Here is a 19,761-nt window from a genome sequence, read left to right on the forward strand (position 1 = left end):
CCTCTAAAATGTGCAGTTTTGTCACACAACACAATGCCACAGGTGTCTCAAGTTTTGAAGGAGTGTGCAATTGGCATGCTGACTGCAGGAATTTCTCTACCATAAACTGCCTCCAACATTGTTTTAGAGAATTTGGCAGTACATCCAACCAGCTTCACAACCACAGACCATGTGTAACCACGCCAGCCCAGGACATCCACATCCGGCTTCTTCACCTGAGGGATCGTCTGAGGCCAGACACCCAGACAGCTGATGAAACTGTGGGTTTGCACAACCGAAAGATTTCTGCACAAATTGTCAGAAACCGTCTCAGGGAAGCTCTTCGTCCTCACCAGGGTCTTGACCTGACTGCAGTTCAGCATCGTAATCAACTTCAGTGGGAAAATGCTCACCTTTTATGCCACTGCTCTTTATGGGTGAATTCCGGTTTCAACTTTACCGGGCAGATGGCAGACAGCGTGTATGGCGTTGTGTGAACGAGTGGTTTGCTGATGTCAGTGTTGTGAACAGAGTGCCCCATGGTGGCGGTGGGGTTATGGTATAGGAAGGCATAAGCTATGGACAACGAACACAATTTAATTTTATCGATGGTAATTTGAACGCACAGAGGTACCGTGATGAGATCCTGAGGCCCGTTCTCGCGCCGTTAATTCACCGCCATCACCTCCGGTTTCAGCATAATGCACGGCCCCACATCGCAAGGATCCTGGAAGCTGAAAACGTCCCAGTTCTTCCATGGCCTGCATTCTCACCAGACATGTCACCCATTGAGCATGTTTGGGATGCTCTGGCTCTATGTGTGCGACAGTGTGTTCCAATATCCAGCAATTTCACACAGCCATTGAAGAAGAGTGGGACAACATTCCACAGGCCACAATCAACAGCCTGATCAACTCTATGCGAAGGAGATGTGCTGCGCTGCACAAGGCAAATGGTGGTCACACCAGATACTGACTGGTTTTCTGATCCACACCCCTACCTTTTTTACAGCTATCTGTGACCAACAGGATCTGTATTCCCAGTCCCAGTTAGGGCCTAATGAATTTATTTCAATTGATTGATTTCCATATGAACTGTAGCTCAGTAAAACCTTTTGAAATTATACGAGTGTATAGGTGTGACACACCCATAAACACCTTTTGACCTTTGACCTCAGGTCCATGTGTGTGTGCGTCAGAACTGCTCCTTCCGCCTGCCCTCTGACCTCTCCAAACCCTTCATCATGATTGGACCAGGCACCGGGGTTGCACCCTTCATTGGATTCCTACAACAAAGGTACAGCCCACAAATATTGAGGATTCGTACTAAGCAGGCTACTGTTGTGTTTTAAGTGATGCTTGTTTATCTAGTCAGTGAGTAGAAGTATTTGTTTGAGTTGTGAAGGCCAACTCGGTGTGAAGTTTTCTCTATGGCTCAAGAACAACGACATGAAATCACCAGGCTGCTATAACAACCGTGATGCAACAGGAGTGTGTTAAATGTTTACTGTTCAAGTACACCATCAATTTAATATGAACAATTCTTAAGCGATGTCATGTGTAAGTAACGCAAAAAACGTGTGTGTCCAATAAGTCTGGTGGTAATTAGAGGTCGATCGATAATGTTTTTTCAACACCGATAGCGATTTATTGGAGCACCAAAAAAAGCATTTTTTTATTTTTATATATATATATATATATATATATATATATATATACTTGTAATGATAACAATTACAACAATACTGAATGAATAATGAAATATAATACATAAATAAAATCTATTTAGTCTCAAATAAATAATGAAACATGTTCAAATTGGTTTAAATAATGCAAAAACAGTGTTGGAGAAGAAAGTAAAAGTGCAATATGTGCTATGTAAGAAAGCTAACATTTAAGTTCCTTGCTCAGAACATGAGAACATATGAAAGCTGGTGGTTCAATTTTCCCAGTTCTTTAATATTCCCAGTTAAGAAGTTTTAGGTTGTAGTTATTATAGGAATTATGACTCGTCGACTATTTCTCTCTATACCATTTTGTATTTAATACAGTTGAAGTTGGACGTTTACATACACTTAGGTTGGAGTCATTAACTTGTTTTTCAACCACTCCACAAATTTCTTGTTAACTGACTTTTGGCAAGTCAGTTAGGACATCTACTAGGTGCGTTACGCAAGTCATTTTTCCAACAATTGTTTACAGACAGATAATTCACTGTATCACAATTCCAGTGGGTCAGAAATTTACATACACTAAGTTGACTATGCCTTTAAACAGCTTGGAAACATACAGAAAATGATGTCATGGCTTTAGAAGCTTCTGATAGGCTAATTGACATCATTTTAGTCAATTGGAGGTGTACCTGTGGATGTATTTCAAGACCTTCAAACTCAGTGCTTGACATCATGGGAAAATCAAAATAAATGAGCCAAGACATCAGGAAAAAAAATGTAGTCCTCCACGAGTCTGGTTCATCCTTGGGAGAAATGTCCTCTGGTCTGATGAAACAAAATAGAACTGTTTGGCCATAATGACCATTGTTATGTTTGGAGGAAAAAGGGGGAGCCTTGCAAGCCGAAGAACACCATCCCAACCGTGAAGCACGGGGGTGGCAGCATCATGTTGTGGGGGTGCTTTACTGCAGGAGGGACTGGTGCACTTCACAAAATAGATGGCATCATGAAGATGGAAAATCATTTGGATATATTGAAGCAACATCTCAAGACATCAGTCAGGAAGTTAAATCTTGGTCACAAATGGGTCTTCCAAATGGACAATGACCCCAAGCATACTTCCAAAGTTGTGGCAAAATGGCTTAAGTCAAGGTATTGGAGTGGCCATTACAAAGCCCTGACCTCATTTCTATAGAAACTTGTGGGCAGAACTGAAAAAGCATGTGCGAGCAAGGAGGCCTCCAAACCTGACTCAGTTACACCAGCTCTGTAAGGAGAAATGGGCCAAAATTCACCCAACTTATTGTGGGGAGCTTGTGGAAGGCTACTTGAAACGTTTGACCCAATTTAAAGACCATGCTACCAAATACTAATTGAGTGTATGTAAACTTCTGACCCACTGGGAATGTGCTGAAGTAACTTATTCTCTCTACTATTATTTTGACATTTCACGATCTTAAAATAAAGTGCTGATCTTAAGACAGATTTTTTTTTATTAGGATTAAATGTCATGAATTGTGAAAAACTGAGTTTAAATGTATTTGGCTAAGGTGTATGTAAACTTCCAGCTTCAACTGTATACCTTTGACTAATGGATGTTCTTATAGGCACTTTAGTATTGCCAGCCTAATCTCGGGAGTTGATAGGCTTGAATTCATAAACAGCGCTGTGCCTTAAGCATTGCTAAGAGCTTCTCGCAAACACAGTAAAGTGCTGTTTGAATGAATGCTTACGAGCCTGCTGCTGCCTACCACCGCTCAGTCAGACTGCTCTATCAAATCATAGACTTAATTATAATAAACACACAGAAATGCCAGCCTTTGGTAATTTAATATGGTCAAATCCGGAAACTATAATTTCGAAAACAAAACGTTTATTCTTTCAGTGAAATACGGAACCGTTCCGTATTTTGTCTGAACAGCTGGCATCCCTAAGTCTAAATATTGCTGTTACATTGCACAACCTTCAATGTTATGTCATAATTATGTACAATTCTGGCAAATGAATTACGGTCTTTGTTAGGAAGAAACACAGTTCACAATGAGCCAGGTGGCCCACACTGCTGCATAAACCCCGACTCTGCTTGCACTGAACGCAAGAGATGTGACACAATTTCCCTAGTTAATATTGCCTGCTAACATGCGTTTATTTTAACTGAATATGCAGGTTTAAAAATATATACTTCTGCGTATTGATTTTAAGAAAGGATGTTTATGGTTCGGTACATTTGTGCAATGAATGTGCTTTTTTTTTTTGCAAATGCGCTTTTGCTAAATCATCAGCCATTTGGCGAAGTTGAAGTAGGCTGTGATTCAATGATAAATTAACAGGCACCGCATTGATTATATGCAACACAGGATAAGCTAGTTAAACTAGTAATATCATCACCAATGTGTAGTTAACTGGCGATTGTGAGGATAGATTTTTTTTATTTTATAAGATAAGTTTAATGCTAGCTAGCAACTTACCTTGGCTCCTTGCAGCCACGAGGTCCTTTCGACGCTGCACTCGCGTAACAGGTGGTCAGCCTGCCACGCAGTCTCCTCATGGAGTAACAGGTGGTCAGCCTGCCACGCAGTCTCCTCGTGGAGTAACAGGTGGTCAGCCTGCCACGCAGTCTCCTCATGGAGTAACAGGTGGTCAGCCTGCCACGCAGTCTCCTCGTGGAGTAACAGTTGGTCAGCCTGCCACGCAGTCTCCTCGTGGAGTAACAGGTGGTCAGCCTGCCACGCAGTCTCCTCGTGGAGTAACAGGTGGTCAGCCTGCCACGCAGTCTCCTCGCGGAGTAACAGGTGGTCAGCCTGCCACGCAGTCTCCTCGCGGAGTAACAGGTGGTCAGCCTGCCACGCAGTCTCCTCGCGGAGTAACAGGTGGTCAGCCTGCCACGCAGTCTCCTCGCGGAGTAACAGGTGGTCAGCCTGCCACGCAGTCTCCTCGCGGAGTAACAGGTGGTCAGCCTGCCACGCAGTCTCCTCGCGGAGTAACAGGTGGTCAGCCTGCCACGCAGTCTCCTCGCGGAGTAACAGGTGGTCAGCCTGCCACGCAGTCTCCTCGCGGAGTAACAGGTGGTCAGCCTGCCACGCAGTCTCCTCGCGGAGTAACAGGTGGTCAGCCTGCCACGCAGTCTCCTCGCGGAGTAACAGGTGGTCAGCCTGCCACCCAGTCTCCTCGTGGATTACAATATAATCGGCCATAATCTGCGTTCAAAAAGGCCGATTTCAGATTGTTATGAAAGGCCGATTAATCAGGGCCGATTTCAAGTTAACTCTAGTGGTAATGAGACAAACAGAGCTGGGATTAACACTAGTTCTTCAGTGAAACTACGTGTAAAGAGGAAATGAGCTCTTAAACGCCAATCGAAGGTCCATTGTGTGTTCTACCTCCTAATGGTTAAAGGAGTAATCTGCAATTACCACATCCATGTTTTTGCTTATAAATTGATGATATGTAAAATTGATTTAAACTTAAATTGTTTTAAATTTTTTACAAATGGCTTAGTTCACGTACCCCATCAGAACCCAAAATATAAGCTTGTTTTATTTACTCCAATGTTTGTAATTGATGCAAATATAAACAACTACTTAATAGCCTCATAACATGGTTAAAACTATAATGTTGATGTCGTGGATGGTCAGTCCTTGCATCCATAGCTCTGTCTATGAATTTGAGAGTGGTTACCTTTCTCTAGCCGCATCCCTCAGCTTTTTACAGAAACGATTTACTGTTTCAACTGCGGATTTGCCCCTTTTTTTAATGTCAGTATTTGGAGCGAGTAAAGCTGATCCTAGATCTGAGCCTAAGGGCAACTTCCCCACCTGAGGTAATAAGTCAAGCGTTTCCAGAGATGTTGGCTGTGTGTGTCTGGTGTTTATGACTTCGGGAATACGGAGACGTATTGATTTGAATGTGAAGAGGTCTGTAGACCGTCTGTGTCGATGTAAATCATAGCTGGTCATTACTGGGAAGTGCACCGCGGCTCAGACACGGTCACGCCACCTGCCATCTATGAGTGTGCGTGGTTGATGAATGGCTCATGTTTGCTAGGTTCAGCTACACCGACCTGTCAGCGTCGCCATGGCGACTACACAGTTGTACCCTCCTTTTCAGGGCACGTTAGTTGATTTAGTTTTCGAGCTTTTATATCTTCTTGTTACCTATCAACTAAAGGAATCCATGTTTCTTGGCACGACTCAGGCTTTAGCCTAGACCCAGAGTGGTGGCTCTCCAGTCTCTTTTAGTTGAGTAAAAATCAGTGCAGTCAGGATTGTCAGTTATTGTATGGAATCACATGTATCCCATCACGATTTACATGAGGTGTCCTCTTGCATGTGAAAAGTTCATCAGATTAGCGATGACATATCGGTCACGTTCCTTTCAAACCTGATTTGATATAACGGGGACATTCCACTTTATAGCGTTCAGAAATGTTTTCATGTCTACAATAACAGCCTTCAGTAACATGTAGGTATAGAGCGGCCTTCAGTAACATGTAGGTATAGAGCGGCCTTCAGTAACATTTAGGTATAGAGCGGCCTTCAGTAACATTTAGGTATAGAGCGGCCTTCAGTAACATGTAGGTATAGAGCGGCCTTCAGTGACATGTAGGTATAGAGCGGCCTTCAGTGACATGTAGGTATAGAGTGGCCTTCAGTGACATGTAGGTATAGAGCGGCCTTCAGCAAATCAAATCAAATGTATTTATAAAGCCCTTCGTACATCAGCTGATATCTCAAAGTGCTGTACAGAAACCCAGCCTAAAACCCCAAACAGCAAGCAATGCAGGTGTAGAAGCACGGTGGCTAGGAAAAACTCCCTAGAAAGGCCGAAACCTAGAGAGGAACCAGGCTATGTGGGGTGGCCAGTCCTCTTCTGGCTGTGCCGGGTGGAGATTATAACAGAACATGGCCAAGATGTTCAAATGTTCATAAATGACCAGCATGGTCTAATAATAATAAGGCAGAACAGTTGAAACTGGAGCAGCAGCACGGCCAGGTGGACTGTGGACAGCAAGGAGTCATCATGTCAGGTAGTCCTGGGGCATGGTCCTCCGAGAGAGAGAAAGAAAGAGAGAAGGAGAGAATTAGAGAACGCACACTTAGATTCACACAGGACACCGAATAGGACAGGAGAAGTACTCCAGATATAACAAACTGACCCTAGCCCCCCGACACAAACTACTGCAGCATAAATACTGGAGGCTGAGACAGGAGGGGTCAGGTAACATGTAGGTATATAGCAGCCTTCAGTAACATGTAGGTATACAGCAGCCTTCAGTAACATGTAGGTATACAGCGGCCTTCAGTAACATGTAGGTATAGAGCGGCCTTCAGTAACATGTAGGTATACAGCGGCCTTCAGTAACATGTAGGTATAGAGCGGCCTTCAGTAACATGTAGGTATAGAGCGGCCTTCAGTAACATGTAGGTATACAGCAGCCTTCAGTAACATGTAGGTATACAGCGGCCTTCAGTAACATGTAGGTATATAGCAGCCTTCAGTAACATGTAGGTATACAGCGGCCTTCAGTAACATGTAGGTATACAGCGGCCTTCAGTAACATGTAGGTATAGAGCGGCCTTCAGTAACATGTAGGTATAGAGCGGCCTTCAGTAACATGTAGGTATAGAGCGGCCTTCAGTAACATGTAGGTATAGAGCGGCCTTCAGTAACATGTAGGTATAGAGCGGCCTTCAGTAACATGTAGGTATAGAGCGGCCTTCAGTAACATGTAGGTATAGAGCGGCATTCAGTAACATGTAGGTATAGAGCGGCATTCAGTAACATGTAGGTATAGAGCGGCATTCAGTAACATGTAGGTATAGAGCGGCCTTCAGTAACATGTAGGTATAGAGCGGCCTTCAGTAACATGTAGGTATAGAGCGGCCTTCAGTAACATGTAGGTATAGAGCGGCCTTCAGTAACATGTAGGTATAGAGCGGCCTTCAGTAACATGTAGGTATAGAGCGGCCTTCAGTGACATGTAGGTATAGAGCGGCCTTCAGTGACATGTAGGTATAGAGCGGCCTTCAGTGACATGTAGGTATAGAGCGGCCTTCAGTGACATGTAGGTATAGAGCGGCCTTCAGTGACATGTAGGTATAGAGCGGCCTTCAGTAACATGTAGGTATAGAGCGGCCTTCAGTAACATGTAGGTATAGAGCGGCCTTCAGTAAGCCCCGGTGATTGGCTGTGGAAAGGCAGCTTCTCGTTTTCTAAGTGCTTTTCAACATAGACATTTTCTCTGCATAAAGCTTTTCACCGTAGGAAGAAGTTGGGTGAAACGATCTGTTAGTGTACCCTTGTCTCTCGCTCTCGGTCTCTCTGTCAGATTGTAAAACCTGTCACGAAGCTTTGTACAGTACCTGATTTTAAGATTCCAAACAAGGTGTCTACCCCTGATGTCGTGCTTTGATAAGAGATAACAACGTCCAATTTGACAACAGGACGCTGTATCACCAACAGCCATTTTGAAAGCAGGTCGCCAACAAGCCTGAATGCCCTCTTTTTTTAGCAACAAAGCAGCATTGGGACATTTAACTTCTTCTCCCTCTCCCCTCACTCTTTCCTCATCGCTCCTTCTCCCCTCACTCTTTCCTCATCGCTCCCTCTCCCCTCACTCTTTCCTCATCGCTCCCCTCACTCTTTCCTCATCGCTCCCCTCACTCTTTCCTCTTCGCTCCCCTCACTCTTTCCTCATTGCTCCATCTCCCCTCCCCCTTCTGGCATCCTGTCTTCCTTTGTCAATCGATGGATGTTTTGAAAATGACTTTGTTCCACTTTGTAACTGCAGAAGAGATGGAGCGAAGGAGCTATGGAGAGAGGGAACAAAGGAGAGAGGGAATGAGAGGGAACAAAGGAGAGAGGGAACAAGGAGAGAGGGAATGAGAGGGAACGGTTGAAATATCATAACTCGGTGGGATCTGGCGACCTCTGGCTGTCTGACATTGATTAGTCTTCTGAGCTTAAGGAGGAGTAATTCATTGAGGTTGTTCACCGGATGAACGGTAGTTGTATTTGGTTATTGTAAACGACTCTCTAGTTTCTCCACATTCAGCTGAATCCATTCAAAATCAGGCATGCTAATGTCATTGTAATTCGGCATACAGGTTCAGTGATCAGAGCTCAGTGGCACTTCCTGGAATTGTCACGTACAGGCACATATTATCACAGTCTCCTAAAACTCTCATAACATGGCTCACACAGAGCATCAAAACCCATTCAGCATGAACAAGGTCAGAGGAAATAAAACAATTGCTGATTTTACCAAGACTTCATTCCTGCTGAATCACAGTTTCTTCTGCTCCTTGTTCATCAGAGAAGCATTGAGAGGTAACCGCCTCCTTTGGACCCAGAATGGAGTGATAGGTTCTGATGCTGTGGCACGACTTCCTGTCGTCTGGGCAGAGATGTGATTTTGGATTTAGAGGGATGAACCGTGTGGTCTGCGCAGAGATGTGATTTGTATTCAGAGGGAGTGGTAGTGTGGTCTGGGCAGAGATGTGATTTGTATTCAGAGGGAGTGGTAGTGTGGTCTGGGCAGAGATGTGATTTGTATTCAGAGGGAGTGGTAGTGTGGTCTGTGTGGTGCAGTAAAAGCCAGGCTATTGATATTGATCCCTGTGGGTTGAGGAGGAGAGGGGAGGGGAGGGTTGAGGAGGAGAGGGGAGGGGAGGGTTGAGGAGGAGAGGGGAGGGTTGAGGAGGAGAGGGGAGGGGAGGGTTGAGGAGGAGAGGAGAGGGGAGGGTTGGGGAAAGAGGGGAGGGTTGGGTTGAGGAGGAGAGGGGAGGGTTGGGGAAAGAGGGGAGGGTTGGGGAAAGAGGGGAGGGTTGGGGAAAGGGGAGGGTTGGGTTGAGGAGGAGAGGGGAGGGTTGGGGAAAGGGGAGGGTTAGGTTGAGGAGGAGAGGGGAGGGTTGGGTTGAGGAGGAGAGGGGAGGGTTGGGTTGAGGAGGAGAGGGGAGGGTTGGGTTGAGGAGGAGAGGGGAGGGTTGGGTTGAGGAGGAGAGGGGAGGGTTGGGGAAAGGGGAGGGTTGGGTTGAGGAGGAGAGGGGAGGGTTGGGTTGAGGAGGAGAGGGGAGGGTTGGGTTGAGGAGGAGAGGGGAGGGGAGGAGAGGGGAGGGTTGGGTTGAGGAGGGGAGGGTTGGGTTGAGGAGGAGAGGGGAGGGTTGGGTTGAGGAGGAGAGGGGAGGGTTGGGTTGAGGAGGAGAGGGGAGGGGAGGGGAGGGGAGGGGAGGAGAGGGGAGGGTTGGGTTGAGGAGGAGAGGGGAGGAGAGGGGAGGGTTGGGTTGAGGAGGGGAGGGGAGGAGAGGAGAGGGGAGGAGAGGGGAGGGGAGGGTTGGGGAAAGAGGAGCCCAGTTAAATATGTTTACAGATTAAAAAATGTAATGAGAAAATGTAAATGGTGATGTCATTTGTTTGGTCTGCTCTCTGCTTACCTAATGTATTCATCAATGAGACTGGAATGTTCAGGGTCTTCATCGATGAGACTGGAATGTTCAGGGTCTTCATCGATGAGACTGGAATGTTCAGGGTCTTCATCAATGAGACTGGAATGTTCAGGGTCTTCATCGATGAGACTGGAATGTTCAGGGTCTTCATCAATGAGACTGGAATGTTCAGGGTCTTCATCGATGAGACTGGAATGTTCAGGGTCTTCATCGATGAGACTGGAATGTTCAGGGTCTTCAGAAACCTTATCCAGTCAAGGTTCTCCACATCATCTGGCGGGGCTGTAGATGGTGGGGGTGTAGATGGTGTTGCTGTAAATGGCGAGGGTGTAGATTGCGGGCGTGTAGATGGTGGCGACGGGGCTGTTGATGGCCAGGGTGTAAATGGCGTGGCTATAAATGGCGGGCGTGTAGATGGTGGTGGCGGGCGTGTAGATGGCAGGGACACGGCTGTAGATGGCGGTAGCGGGGGTGTAGATGGCGTGGCTGTAAATGGCGAGGTGTAGATGGTGGGGGTGTAGATGGCGAGGGTGTAGATGGCGAGGGTGTAGATGGCGGGGGTGTAGATGGCGGGGGTGTAGATGGTGGCGGCGGGCGTGTAGATGGTGGGGGGTGTAGATGGTGGCGACCGGGCTGTAGATGGCGAGGTGTAGATGGTGGCGACGGGGCTGTAGATGGCGGGGTGTAGATGGCGAGGTGTAGATGGTGGCGACGGGGCTGTAGATGGCGAGGTGTAGATGGTGGCAACGGGGTTGTAGATGGCGGGGCTGTAGATGGTGGGGTGTAGATGGTGGCGTCGGGTTGTAGATGGTGGGGTAGATGGTGGCGTCAGGGCTGTAGATGGCGTGGCTGTAAATGGCGTGGCTGTAAATGGCGAGGGTGTAGATGGTGGTGGCGGGCGTGTAGATGGTGGCGACGGGGCTGTTGATGGCGAGGGTGTAGATGGCGAGGGTGTAGATGGCGAGGGTGTAGATGGCGGGGTGTAGATGGCGTGGCTGTAGATGGCGTGGCTGTAGATGGAGGGCTGTAGATGGAGGGCTGTAGTGTAGATGGAGGGCTGTAGATGGAGGGCTGTAGATGGAGGGCTGTAGATAGTGGCGTCGGGGCTGTAAATGACGGGGCTGTAGATGGCGTGGCTCTAAATGGCGTGGCTGTAGATGGTGGGGTGTAGATGGTGGCGGCGGGCGTGTAGATGGTGGGGGTGTAGATGGCGGGCCTGTAGATGGTGGGGCTGTAGATGGCGTTGTGTAAATTGCGGGGCTGTAGATGGCGGGGTGTAGATGACGGGGTGTAGATGGCGAGGTGTAGATGGCGGGGGTGTAGATGGCGTTGTGTAAATTGCGGGGCTGTAGATGGCGGGGGTGTAGATGGCGGCGGTGGTGGGGGTGTAGATGGTGGGCCTGGAGATGGCGAGGGGTGTAGATGTTGGGGGTGTAGATGGCGGGGTGTAGATGGCGGGGGTGTAGATGGCGGGGTGTAGATGGCGAGGGTGTAGATGGCTGGGCTGTAGATGGTGGCGAAGGGGCTGTAGATGGCGGGGTGTAGGTGGTGGAGACTGGGCTGTAGATGGCGGGATGTAGATGGTGGCGACTGGGCTGTAGATGGCGGGATGTAGATGGTGGCGACTGGGCTGTAGATGGCGGGCCTGGAGATGGTTGCGACGGGGCTGTAGATGGAGGGGGTGTAGATGTAGATGGTGGGGGTGTAGATGGCGAGGGTGTAGGTGGCAGCGCACTGGCTCAGCATTTTGTGTCTTTGTGCCACCTCTGTGCAAAGAATTCTGGGAGCCCTGACAGACTTGTTGGCCACAGGAGGAATCACTTTTATAAGTGGGGCTGACGTGCGGAGGGACGTGTGTACACGCACATACACGGCAATGAGCTTAACTCCTTGTTTTAGTTGTAATCTACGGTGTAGTGTGGTCCATCTCTTTAGGAGCATGTTAACTTCCTGTCCCTTCTGGACTGCATCATCCCCATCATAATTGTGTCTCTGTACAGTGTCACTGCTCCCTTTTAATGTCTGTTGTGACAAGGACTCTGTCCATTCTTCTGTGTTTTTATTGATTGGGCTTTGAGGTGTGTGTGTGTGTGTGTGTGTGTGTGTGTGTGTGTGTGTGTATATATATTTGTTATTTTCTCCTTTTGTTTTTCTCTTTCAGGGAGAAGGAGAGGGAGGAAAACCCAGAGGCGGAGTTCAGTGAGACCTGGCTGTTCTTCGGTTGTCGCCATAGAGACCGAGACTTCCTGTTTAGGTGAGTGTCATTTTGACCAAAACGTTGGGTCTTTCCAAAATGGCACCCCATTCCCTATGTTGTACCTGACCTGGGCCTGCATAGGGTTTCTGGTCGTAGTCCACTGTATAGGGAGTATGATGCCATTTCGGAAGCACCCATGTATTCCCAAAGTGAAACACCCAAATGGGTGAACTCTGACTATTCCTCCAATCAGAGTGCAAAGTGTGCAGAGTGTTGAAGGCGTTCCACAGGGACGGTGGCCCATGTTGACTCCAATGCTTCCCACATTTGTGTCACGTTGGCTGGATGTTCTTTGGGTGGTGGACCATTCTTGATACACACGAGAACCCGTTGAGTGTGAAAAACAGTGTTGCATTTCTTGACACAAACCAATGCACCTGGCACCAACTACTATATACCCTGTTCAAAGGCACTTAAACCCTTTGTCTTGCTCATTCACCCTCGGAATGGAGCACATATACACAATCCATGTCTCAAGGCTTAAACATCCTTCTTTAACCTGTCTCCTCCCCTTCGTCTACACTGATTTGAAGTGATTTTAACAGGTGACATCAATCAAGGGGTCATAGCTTTCACCTGGATAATTTTTTAAAATTTTATTTATTTAACCTTTTATTTAACTAGGCAAGTCCGTTAAGAACAAATTCTTATTTACAATGACGGCCTGCCCCGGCCAAAACCGGATGACACTGGGCCAATTGTGCGCAGCCCTATGGGACTCCCAATCGCGCCCGGTTGTGATACAGCCTGGAATCGAGTCAGGGTCTGTAGTGACTCCTCTAGCACTGAGATGCAGTGCCTTAAACCACTGCACCACTCGGTAGCGCAAGTTCACCTGGTCAGTCTGTCATGGAAAGAGCAGGTGTTCTTAATGTTTTGTCCACTCAGTGTCGATATGCCATTCAGCAATTCCAGTACAGAAGACTTGAAAACATTTGTATTTCAAATAAAACGGAACTTACTTAACTGAGATTAATGCAGAACGTCCAAACTTAAATGACTTGTAGCACTACAAGGCCAGTGCACCAATCAAAGCATTGCATTCTTAGTAGATGAATTTGTCCCGGAAATCATGAAAGAACAGATCAAAGAAATATCCGGCTGTATTTGTTTATTTGCTTCCATCTCTTTGTTAAATGCATCCTCACAGCCAGGTATCCTGATGGTTTGTTCACAGTGTAGATCTCTCTATCTGCGGGAGTTCAACCTAACCCGGCTTTGTCCGGTCAGTGGGGGTCTGAAACTGATAGAAAAAGAATGCATTCCCTTTGATGCTAAATATATTCTGTGGTCCGAGGCTAAAACCTGGTATCCCGGGTGTGACATTAACATTGCTACACAATGTTCTCCTTAAAAAGCCCTCATCAACCCCAAAACTTAACATGTGTGTTAGAGGGTGACACCGATCTGACCTACAGTCAGATACTCAGACCCCCTAATGTTTGCCGTTTCCACCTGTTTTCTCCCTTACCCTCCTTATGGTTCCCTCCCTTTTTTCTCTCTCTTATCTCTCTTTTCATGGATTGTGATTTCGGTGCAGAGGGCTCTTGTTAAGGAGGAGATTGGCACCACCAGACCAGGGCTGTTTTCTCTGTCAATACACACCAGGGTTTGACTGAGAGCTGAGGCCAGACAGAAGAGCTCAGCTCAGTGGGGTCTGAGTGGACCCCTGGTACCAGGATGTTAACCTTTCAAACACAAATCAAACACTCATTCAACAGAGAAGGGAGAGAAGGACAGAAAAGAGAGAAAGGAGGAGAAATGGGAAATGGCAATATGAAAGTCTCTTATCTAGAGAGAATATTTTTTCTCTGTTAGTTAGCATCTTTCCTCTGGACGTTTCTGTTAGACGTCTTTCCTCTGGACGTTTCTGTTAGACATCTTTCCTCTGGACGTTTCTGTTAGACGTCTTTCCCCTGGACGTTTCTGTTAGTCGTCTTTCCCCTGGACGTTTCTGTTAGACGTCTTTCCCCTGGACGTTTCTGTTAGACGTCTTTCCCCTGGACGTTTCTGTTAGACGTCTTTCCCCTGGACGTTTCTGTTAGACGTCTTTCCCCTGGACGTTTCTGTTAGACGTCTTTCCCCTGGACGTTTCTGTTAGACGTCTTTCCCCTGGACGTTTCTGTTAGACGTCTTTCCCCTGGACGTTTCTGTTAGACGTCTTTCCCCTGGACGTTTCTGTTAGACGTCTTTCCCCTGGACGTTTCTGTTAGACGTCTTTCCCCTGGACGTTTCTGTTAGACGTCTTTCCCCTGGACGTTTCTGTTAGACGTCTTTCCCCTGGACGTTTCTGTTAGACGTCTTTCCCCTGGACGTTTCTGTTAGACGTCTTTCCCCTGGACGTTTCTGTTAGACGTCTTTCCCCTGGACGTTTCTGTTAGACGTCTTTCCCCTGGACGTTTCTGTTAGACGTCTTGCCCCTGGACGTTTCTGTTAGACGTCTTGCCCCTGGACGTTTCTGTTAGACGTCTTGCCCCTGGACGTTTCTGTTAGTTAGCACCTTTTTAAGGGGGTGTGTATATTCATGTTGTTCTTTGATCACCAGGAAGTGAACCCTCGTCGCTGCTCTTGTTGATTCTGTCTGTGACCTCTTCCTCCCCTCTTCCTGTTTTCTCTCTTGTTTTTCTGATGTTTAACATGCTTGGTAAACTAGGGATTTGTTTGCAGCTGTCAGAGGTAAAAGAGAATTGTTCATACTGAGTCATCCAGATGAATAAATGTCATAAGATAAACATGGTGATGTTGTTGCATCAATGTGTGACATTCAACCCAGTGAAGGACAAAAAGAGAGAGAGAAATGTACAGTAAACACAATGTCTCCTTCGCTCACCTCCCCTGCAGTATTTACTGCATTTATTCTCATTCCTGTCATGGCCTTCATATTTTATTAAAACTAGTTCTAAAAAGTCTCCCTGCTACTGCAAAACATTATGTGAATACCTTCACCCAAGTTCCCTGTGTTTCCAGACAACATCCCATATGTCTCTGTCTGTCTGTCCGCCGGTCCATCCTGTCAACCTTGGGTAAGGTTCTTCACTGGCCCAGAAAACAGTCAACTTTATCGTGCTGTTCCTATATACACAAGGCCCTGTTAAACATTGAGGCGGAATACACAAACAAGCAAGTAATGGACACAGACACACAGACAAGGTTGCAGCAAGGCTAGGTGGATTGATTGTAAAAAATATATATGGTTATCAGAGGGACTCAACCTTTATGAAGTCTATATTTGTCCATTTCTCTTGCTCTGAATAAGGTGCATCGGCTAGCCTGTGTGTTTATGCTTAGGCTTCTACACCACTTGGATGGATATTAAAAACAGTGAAATATATGTGTAAAATAACTCTCATTAAAGCTACAGTGTGTAAAATAACTCATCGTCTCTCTCGCTCTCTCTTTCTCTCAGAGAGGAGCTGCAGGGGTTTGTGGCCAGTGGAACCCTCACCCATCTGAAAGTGTCTTTCTCACGGGACACTCCGGAGGGAACAGAAACACAGACCGAGACGGGACCCAGATACGTCCAACACAACCTGCTCAGCCATGCCAAAGACATCGTCAACCTCCTCCTCAAGGAGAATGGATACCTCTATGTCTGCGGGTGAGCTCAGCTTTGATGATGTCAATAGGGAAACAATGGAACAATATGGTTGATAGAGATCATTATCTTAGTAGATGTGGATCACTGGTTTTACTGTCCACTTTGCTCACACAGTGATGCTAAGAACATGGCTAAAGATGTAAACGACACCCTGATAGAGATGGTATCAGCAGAGCTTCAGCTGGATAAACTGGACGCCATGAAAAGACTGGCTGGACTCAGGGAGGAGAAACGCTATCTTCAGGACATCTGGAGCTGAAAGAATTCACACCCCTTTACTTTTTCTACATTTTTTTTTTTGTGTTACAAGTTGGGATTGAAATGTATGTAATTGTCAGGCCAGCATCCCGGAGTCGCCTCTTCACTGTTGACGTTGAGACTGGTGTTTTGAGGGTACTATTTAATGAAGCTGCCAGCTGAGGACTTGTGAGGCGTCTGTTTCTAAAACTAGACACTCTAATGTACTAGTCCTCTTGCTCAGTAGTGCTCCGGGGACTCCCACTCCTCTTTCAATTCTGGTTAGCGCCAGTTTGCGCTGTTCTGTGAAGGGAGTAGTACACAGTGTTGGACGAGATCTTCAGTTTCTTGGCCATTTCTCACATGGAACAGCCCTCATTTCTCAGAACAAGAATAGACTGATGAGCTTCAGAAGAATGTTCTTTGTTTCTGGCCAGCTTGAGCCTGTAATCGAACCCACAAATGCTGATTCTCCATATACTCAGCTAGTCTAAAGAAGGCCAATTGTATTGCTTCTTTAAGCAGAACAACAGTTTTCAGCTGTGCTAACATAAGGGTTTTCTAATGATCAATTAGCCTTTTTAAAATGATAAACTTGGATTAGCTAACACAACAACCAACACCGGAGTGATGGTTGCTGATAATGGGCCTCTACGCCTTTGTAGATATTCCATAAAAAAATTGCCGTTTCCAGCTACAATAGTCATTAACAAAATGAACAATGTCTACACTGTATTTCTGATCAATTTGATGTTATTTTAATGGACACATTTTTTGCTTTTCTTTAAAAAACAAGGACATTTCTAAGTGAATTCATTTTCAATACATTACCAAACATTTCTAAAAACATGTTTTTACTTTGTCAATATGGGGTATTGTGTGTAGATGGGTGAGAAGAAAAATATATTTAATTCATTTTGAATTAAAGCTAACAACAATGTGGAATAAGTCAAGGGGTATGAATACTTTCTGAAGGCTCTGTATTTTATGTCGCAGACAGAAAAGGTCCATGTCATTTTACTTGGCCATTAATTTCCATTCAGCAACACCTAAACTGACAATACGGATTGGGTTGCATGCTGTTCGTCTTCCCTCACAGGACCATAAACTGACTGCAGAAGATTTGATTTTCAAACTTTCAAGTACTATAGTTGTTTTTATTGTAGTTTTATGCAAGACTAACACGCTGCCTGTTATACTACTCACACACCTCTGTTTGACTCTGGAGTCCTGCCGTGTATTCACACCATGAGATCAGTACTGTCGCTATCCCTGGAAGACTTCTTGTCGACTTGAGATTATGGAAGAACACCAAGGTACACCAGAGACCATACTTTGTCTGTACAAGCTAAATGAAAGCTAGGTGAAACTGCCTTCAATCATGAGTTAACAAATGTTGCACATTTTCACATGCTTGTCTTACTGTCTACAAAATACACTCACTCAAAAAGCTTGTATTAAATGATGGATTAGCTGCTGCCAAGGCAGAAGCTACTCTTCCTGAGGTCCAGCAACATTAAGGTAGTTCAAATTAAAGGCATTACATTCCATAACACTTTTCACAACACATTAATCGTGATTCCTCAGGCCACTACTCTACTACAATAGAGTAGTGGCCTGATACAGTAGTGCGTATGTTCTCGTGTGTGCGTGTGTCTGCCTGTGTCTTCACAGTTCCCGCAGTTCAATAAGGTGTACTTTTATAATAAAAATTTTAACATCTGATTCTACTGCTTGCATCAGTTGTGGAGTAGAGTTCCATGTAGTCATGGCTCTATGTAGTACTGAGTGCCTCCCACAGTCTGATTTTGACTTGGGGATTGTGAAGAGACCTTTGGTAGCATGTCTGGGTGTTAGAGCTGTGTGCTAGTAGTTTAAACAGACACCTCGGTGCATTCAGCATGTCTATACCTCTCACAAATACAAGTATTGATGATGTCCATGTCTCCTCCACTTTGAGCCATGAGAGATTGACATGCATGTTATTAATGTTAGAAGCCGTGCTGCCCGGTTCTGAGCCAATTGTAATTTCTCCGAGGTCCCTCTTTCTGGCACCTGACCACACGACTTAACAGTAGTCGAGGTGCAACTAAACTATGGCCTGCAGAGCAGCACTTTATTATAGACAGACTTCTCCCTATCTTAGCTACTGTTTTATCAACATGTTTTGACCATGACAATTGGTCACCTAAACCTGCTCAATTTCCACATCATTTATTACAAGATTTAGTTGAGGTTTAGGCTTCAGTGAAGAATTTGTACCATATACGATGCTTTTAGTTTTCTTTTTTATATTCAGGATGATCTTATTCCTTGCCACCCGTTCTGAAACGAACCGCAGCTCTTTAAGTTTTGCAGTGATTTCACTCGCTGTAGTAGCTGACGTGTATAGTGTTGAGTCATCCACATACACACAATCGTGGCCAAAAGTTTTGAGAATGACACAAATATTAATTTTCACAAAGTCTGCTGCCTCAGTTTGCATGATGGCAATTTGTATATACTCCAGAATGATATGAAGAGTGATCAGATGAATTGCAATTAATTGCAAAGTACCTCTTTGCCATGCAAATGAACTGAATCTTTGAAAATTTGAAAATTAATATTTGTGTCATTCTCAAAACTTTTGGCAATGACTAGACGCACTGGCTTTAATCAAGTTAGTAAAAATTTTGAAAAGTAAGGGGCCTAGACAGCTGCCCTGGGGAATTCCTGATTCTTCCTGGATTATGTTGGAGAGGCTTCCATTAAAGAACACTCTCTGTGTTCTGTTAGACCGGCAACTCTTTATTCACAATATAGCAGGGGTGTAAAGCCATAACACGTACGTTTTTCCATCAGGAGACATCAATTTCTCTCAGCCAATCATCAGTCATTTGTGTAGGTGCCATGCTTGTTGAATGTCCTTCCCTATAAGCGTGTTGAAAGTCTGTTGTCAATTTGTTTACAGTAAAATAGCATTGTATGTGGTCAAACACAATTTTTTCCAAAGGTTTACTAAGGGTTGTTAACAATGTGATTGGTTGTCTATTTGAGCCAGTAAAGGGGGGCTTTGCTATTCTTCACTAGCGGAATTACTTTGGTTTCCCTCCATGCCTGAGGGCACACACTTTCTAGCAGGCTTAGATTGAAGATATGGCAAATAGCAGTGGCAATATCGTCTGCTATTATCCTCAGTAATTTTCCATCCAAGTTGCCTGCTTGAAAGGTCTGATGTATTTCTGATGCTCACTGTATGATGATAATATTGTATGAAGATCTGGTGGGTGAAACTTATCTTGGCACGGGTACAAGACCAGATGAAACCTATTCAGAGAGAACAATCAAAGATAATGAGTTTTGATTGATTAGGGATGATTTCGTTTTAATTCAAGAATCATTTAATCGTTCAAGGTGACTTTCCTCACTAGATGAAGCTGTAGCAGGCGGTTAGTTAATTGAAGGATTTCCGTCTCCACCCAAGTTTCAAGTTTTATGAGTTGTATGTATGGGATAAGCATGGTATACATCCAACGAAATGTTTACTGCAGGTTCCTTCTCGACAATGCAACAACAATAAGAAATAGTCCACAAA

The 19,761-nt window shown here is 45.5% G+C and overlaps 1 protein-coding gene across 7 annotated transcripts in view; it reads left to right on the top strand.

Moving 5' to 3' along the window:
- Positions 1–17,912, top strand: part of LOC109899196 (methionine synthase reductase) — a 26,918-nt gene extending 9,006 nt beyond the window's left edge. For all 7 annotated transcript variants that reach the window (XM_020494248.2, XM_020494247.2, XM_020494250.2 and 4 more), the window contains 4 exons: positions 1,157–1,275; positions 12,257–12,349; positions 15,759–15,950; positions 16,065–17,912. In XM_020494248.2, coding sequence (XP_020349837.1) covers positions 1,157–1,275; positions 12,257–12,349; positions 15,759–15,950; positions 16,065–16,209 — 549 coding nt within the window. In that variant the 3' untranslated portion in view covers positions 16,210–17,912. The remainder of the gene's footprint in view (positions 1–1,156; positions 1,276–12,256; positions 12,350–15,758; positions 15,951–16,064) is intronic.
- The last annotated feature ends 1,849 nt before the right edge of the window (positions 17,913–19,761 follow it).

The sequence above is a fragment of the Oncorhynchus kisutch genome, linkage group LG11 (genome assembly GCF_002021735.2).
Source record: "Oncorhynchus kisutch isolate 150728-3 linkage group LG11, Okis_V2, whole genome shotgun sequence".
Lineage (NCBI taxonomy): Eukaryota > Metazoa > Chordata > Actinopteri > Salmoniformes > Salmonidae > Oncorhynchus > Oncorhynchus kisutch.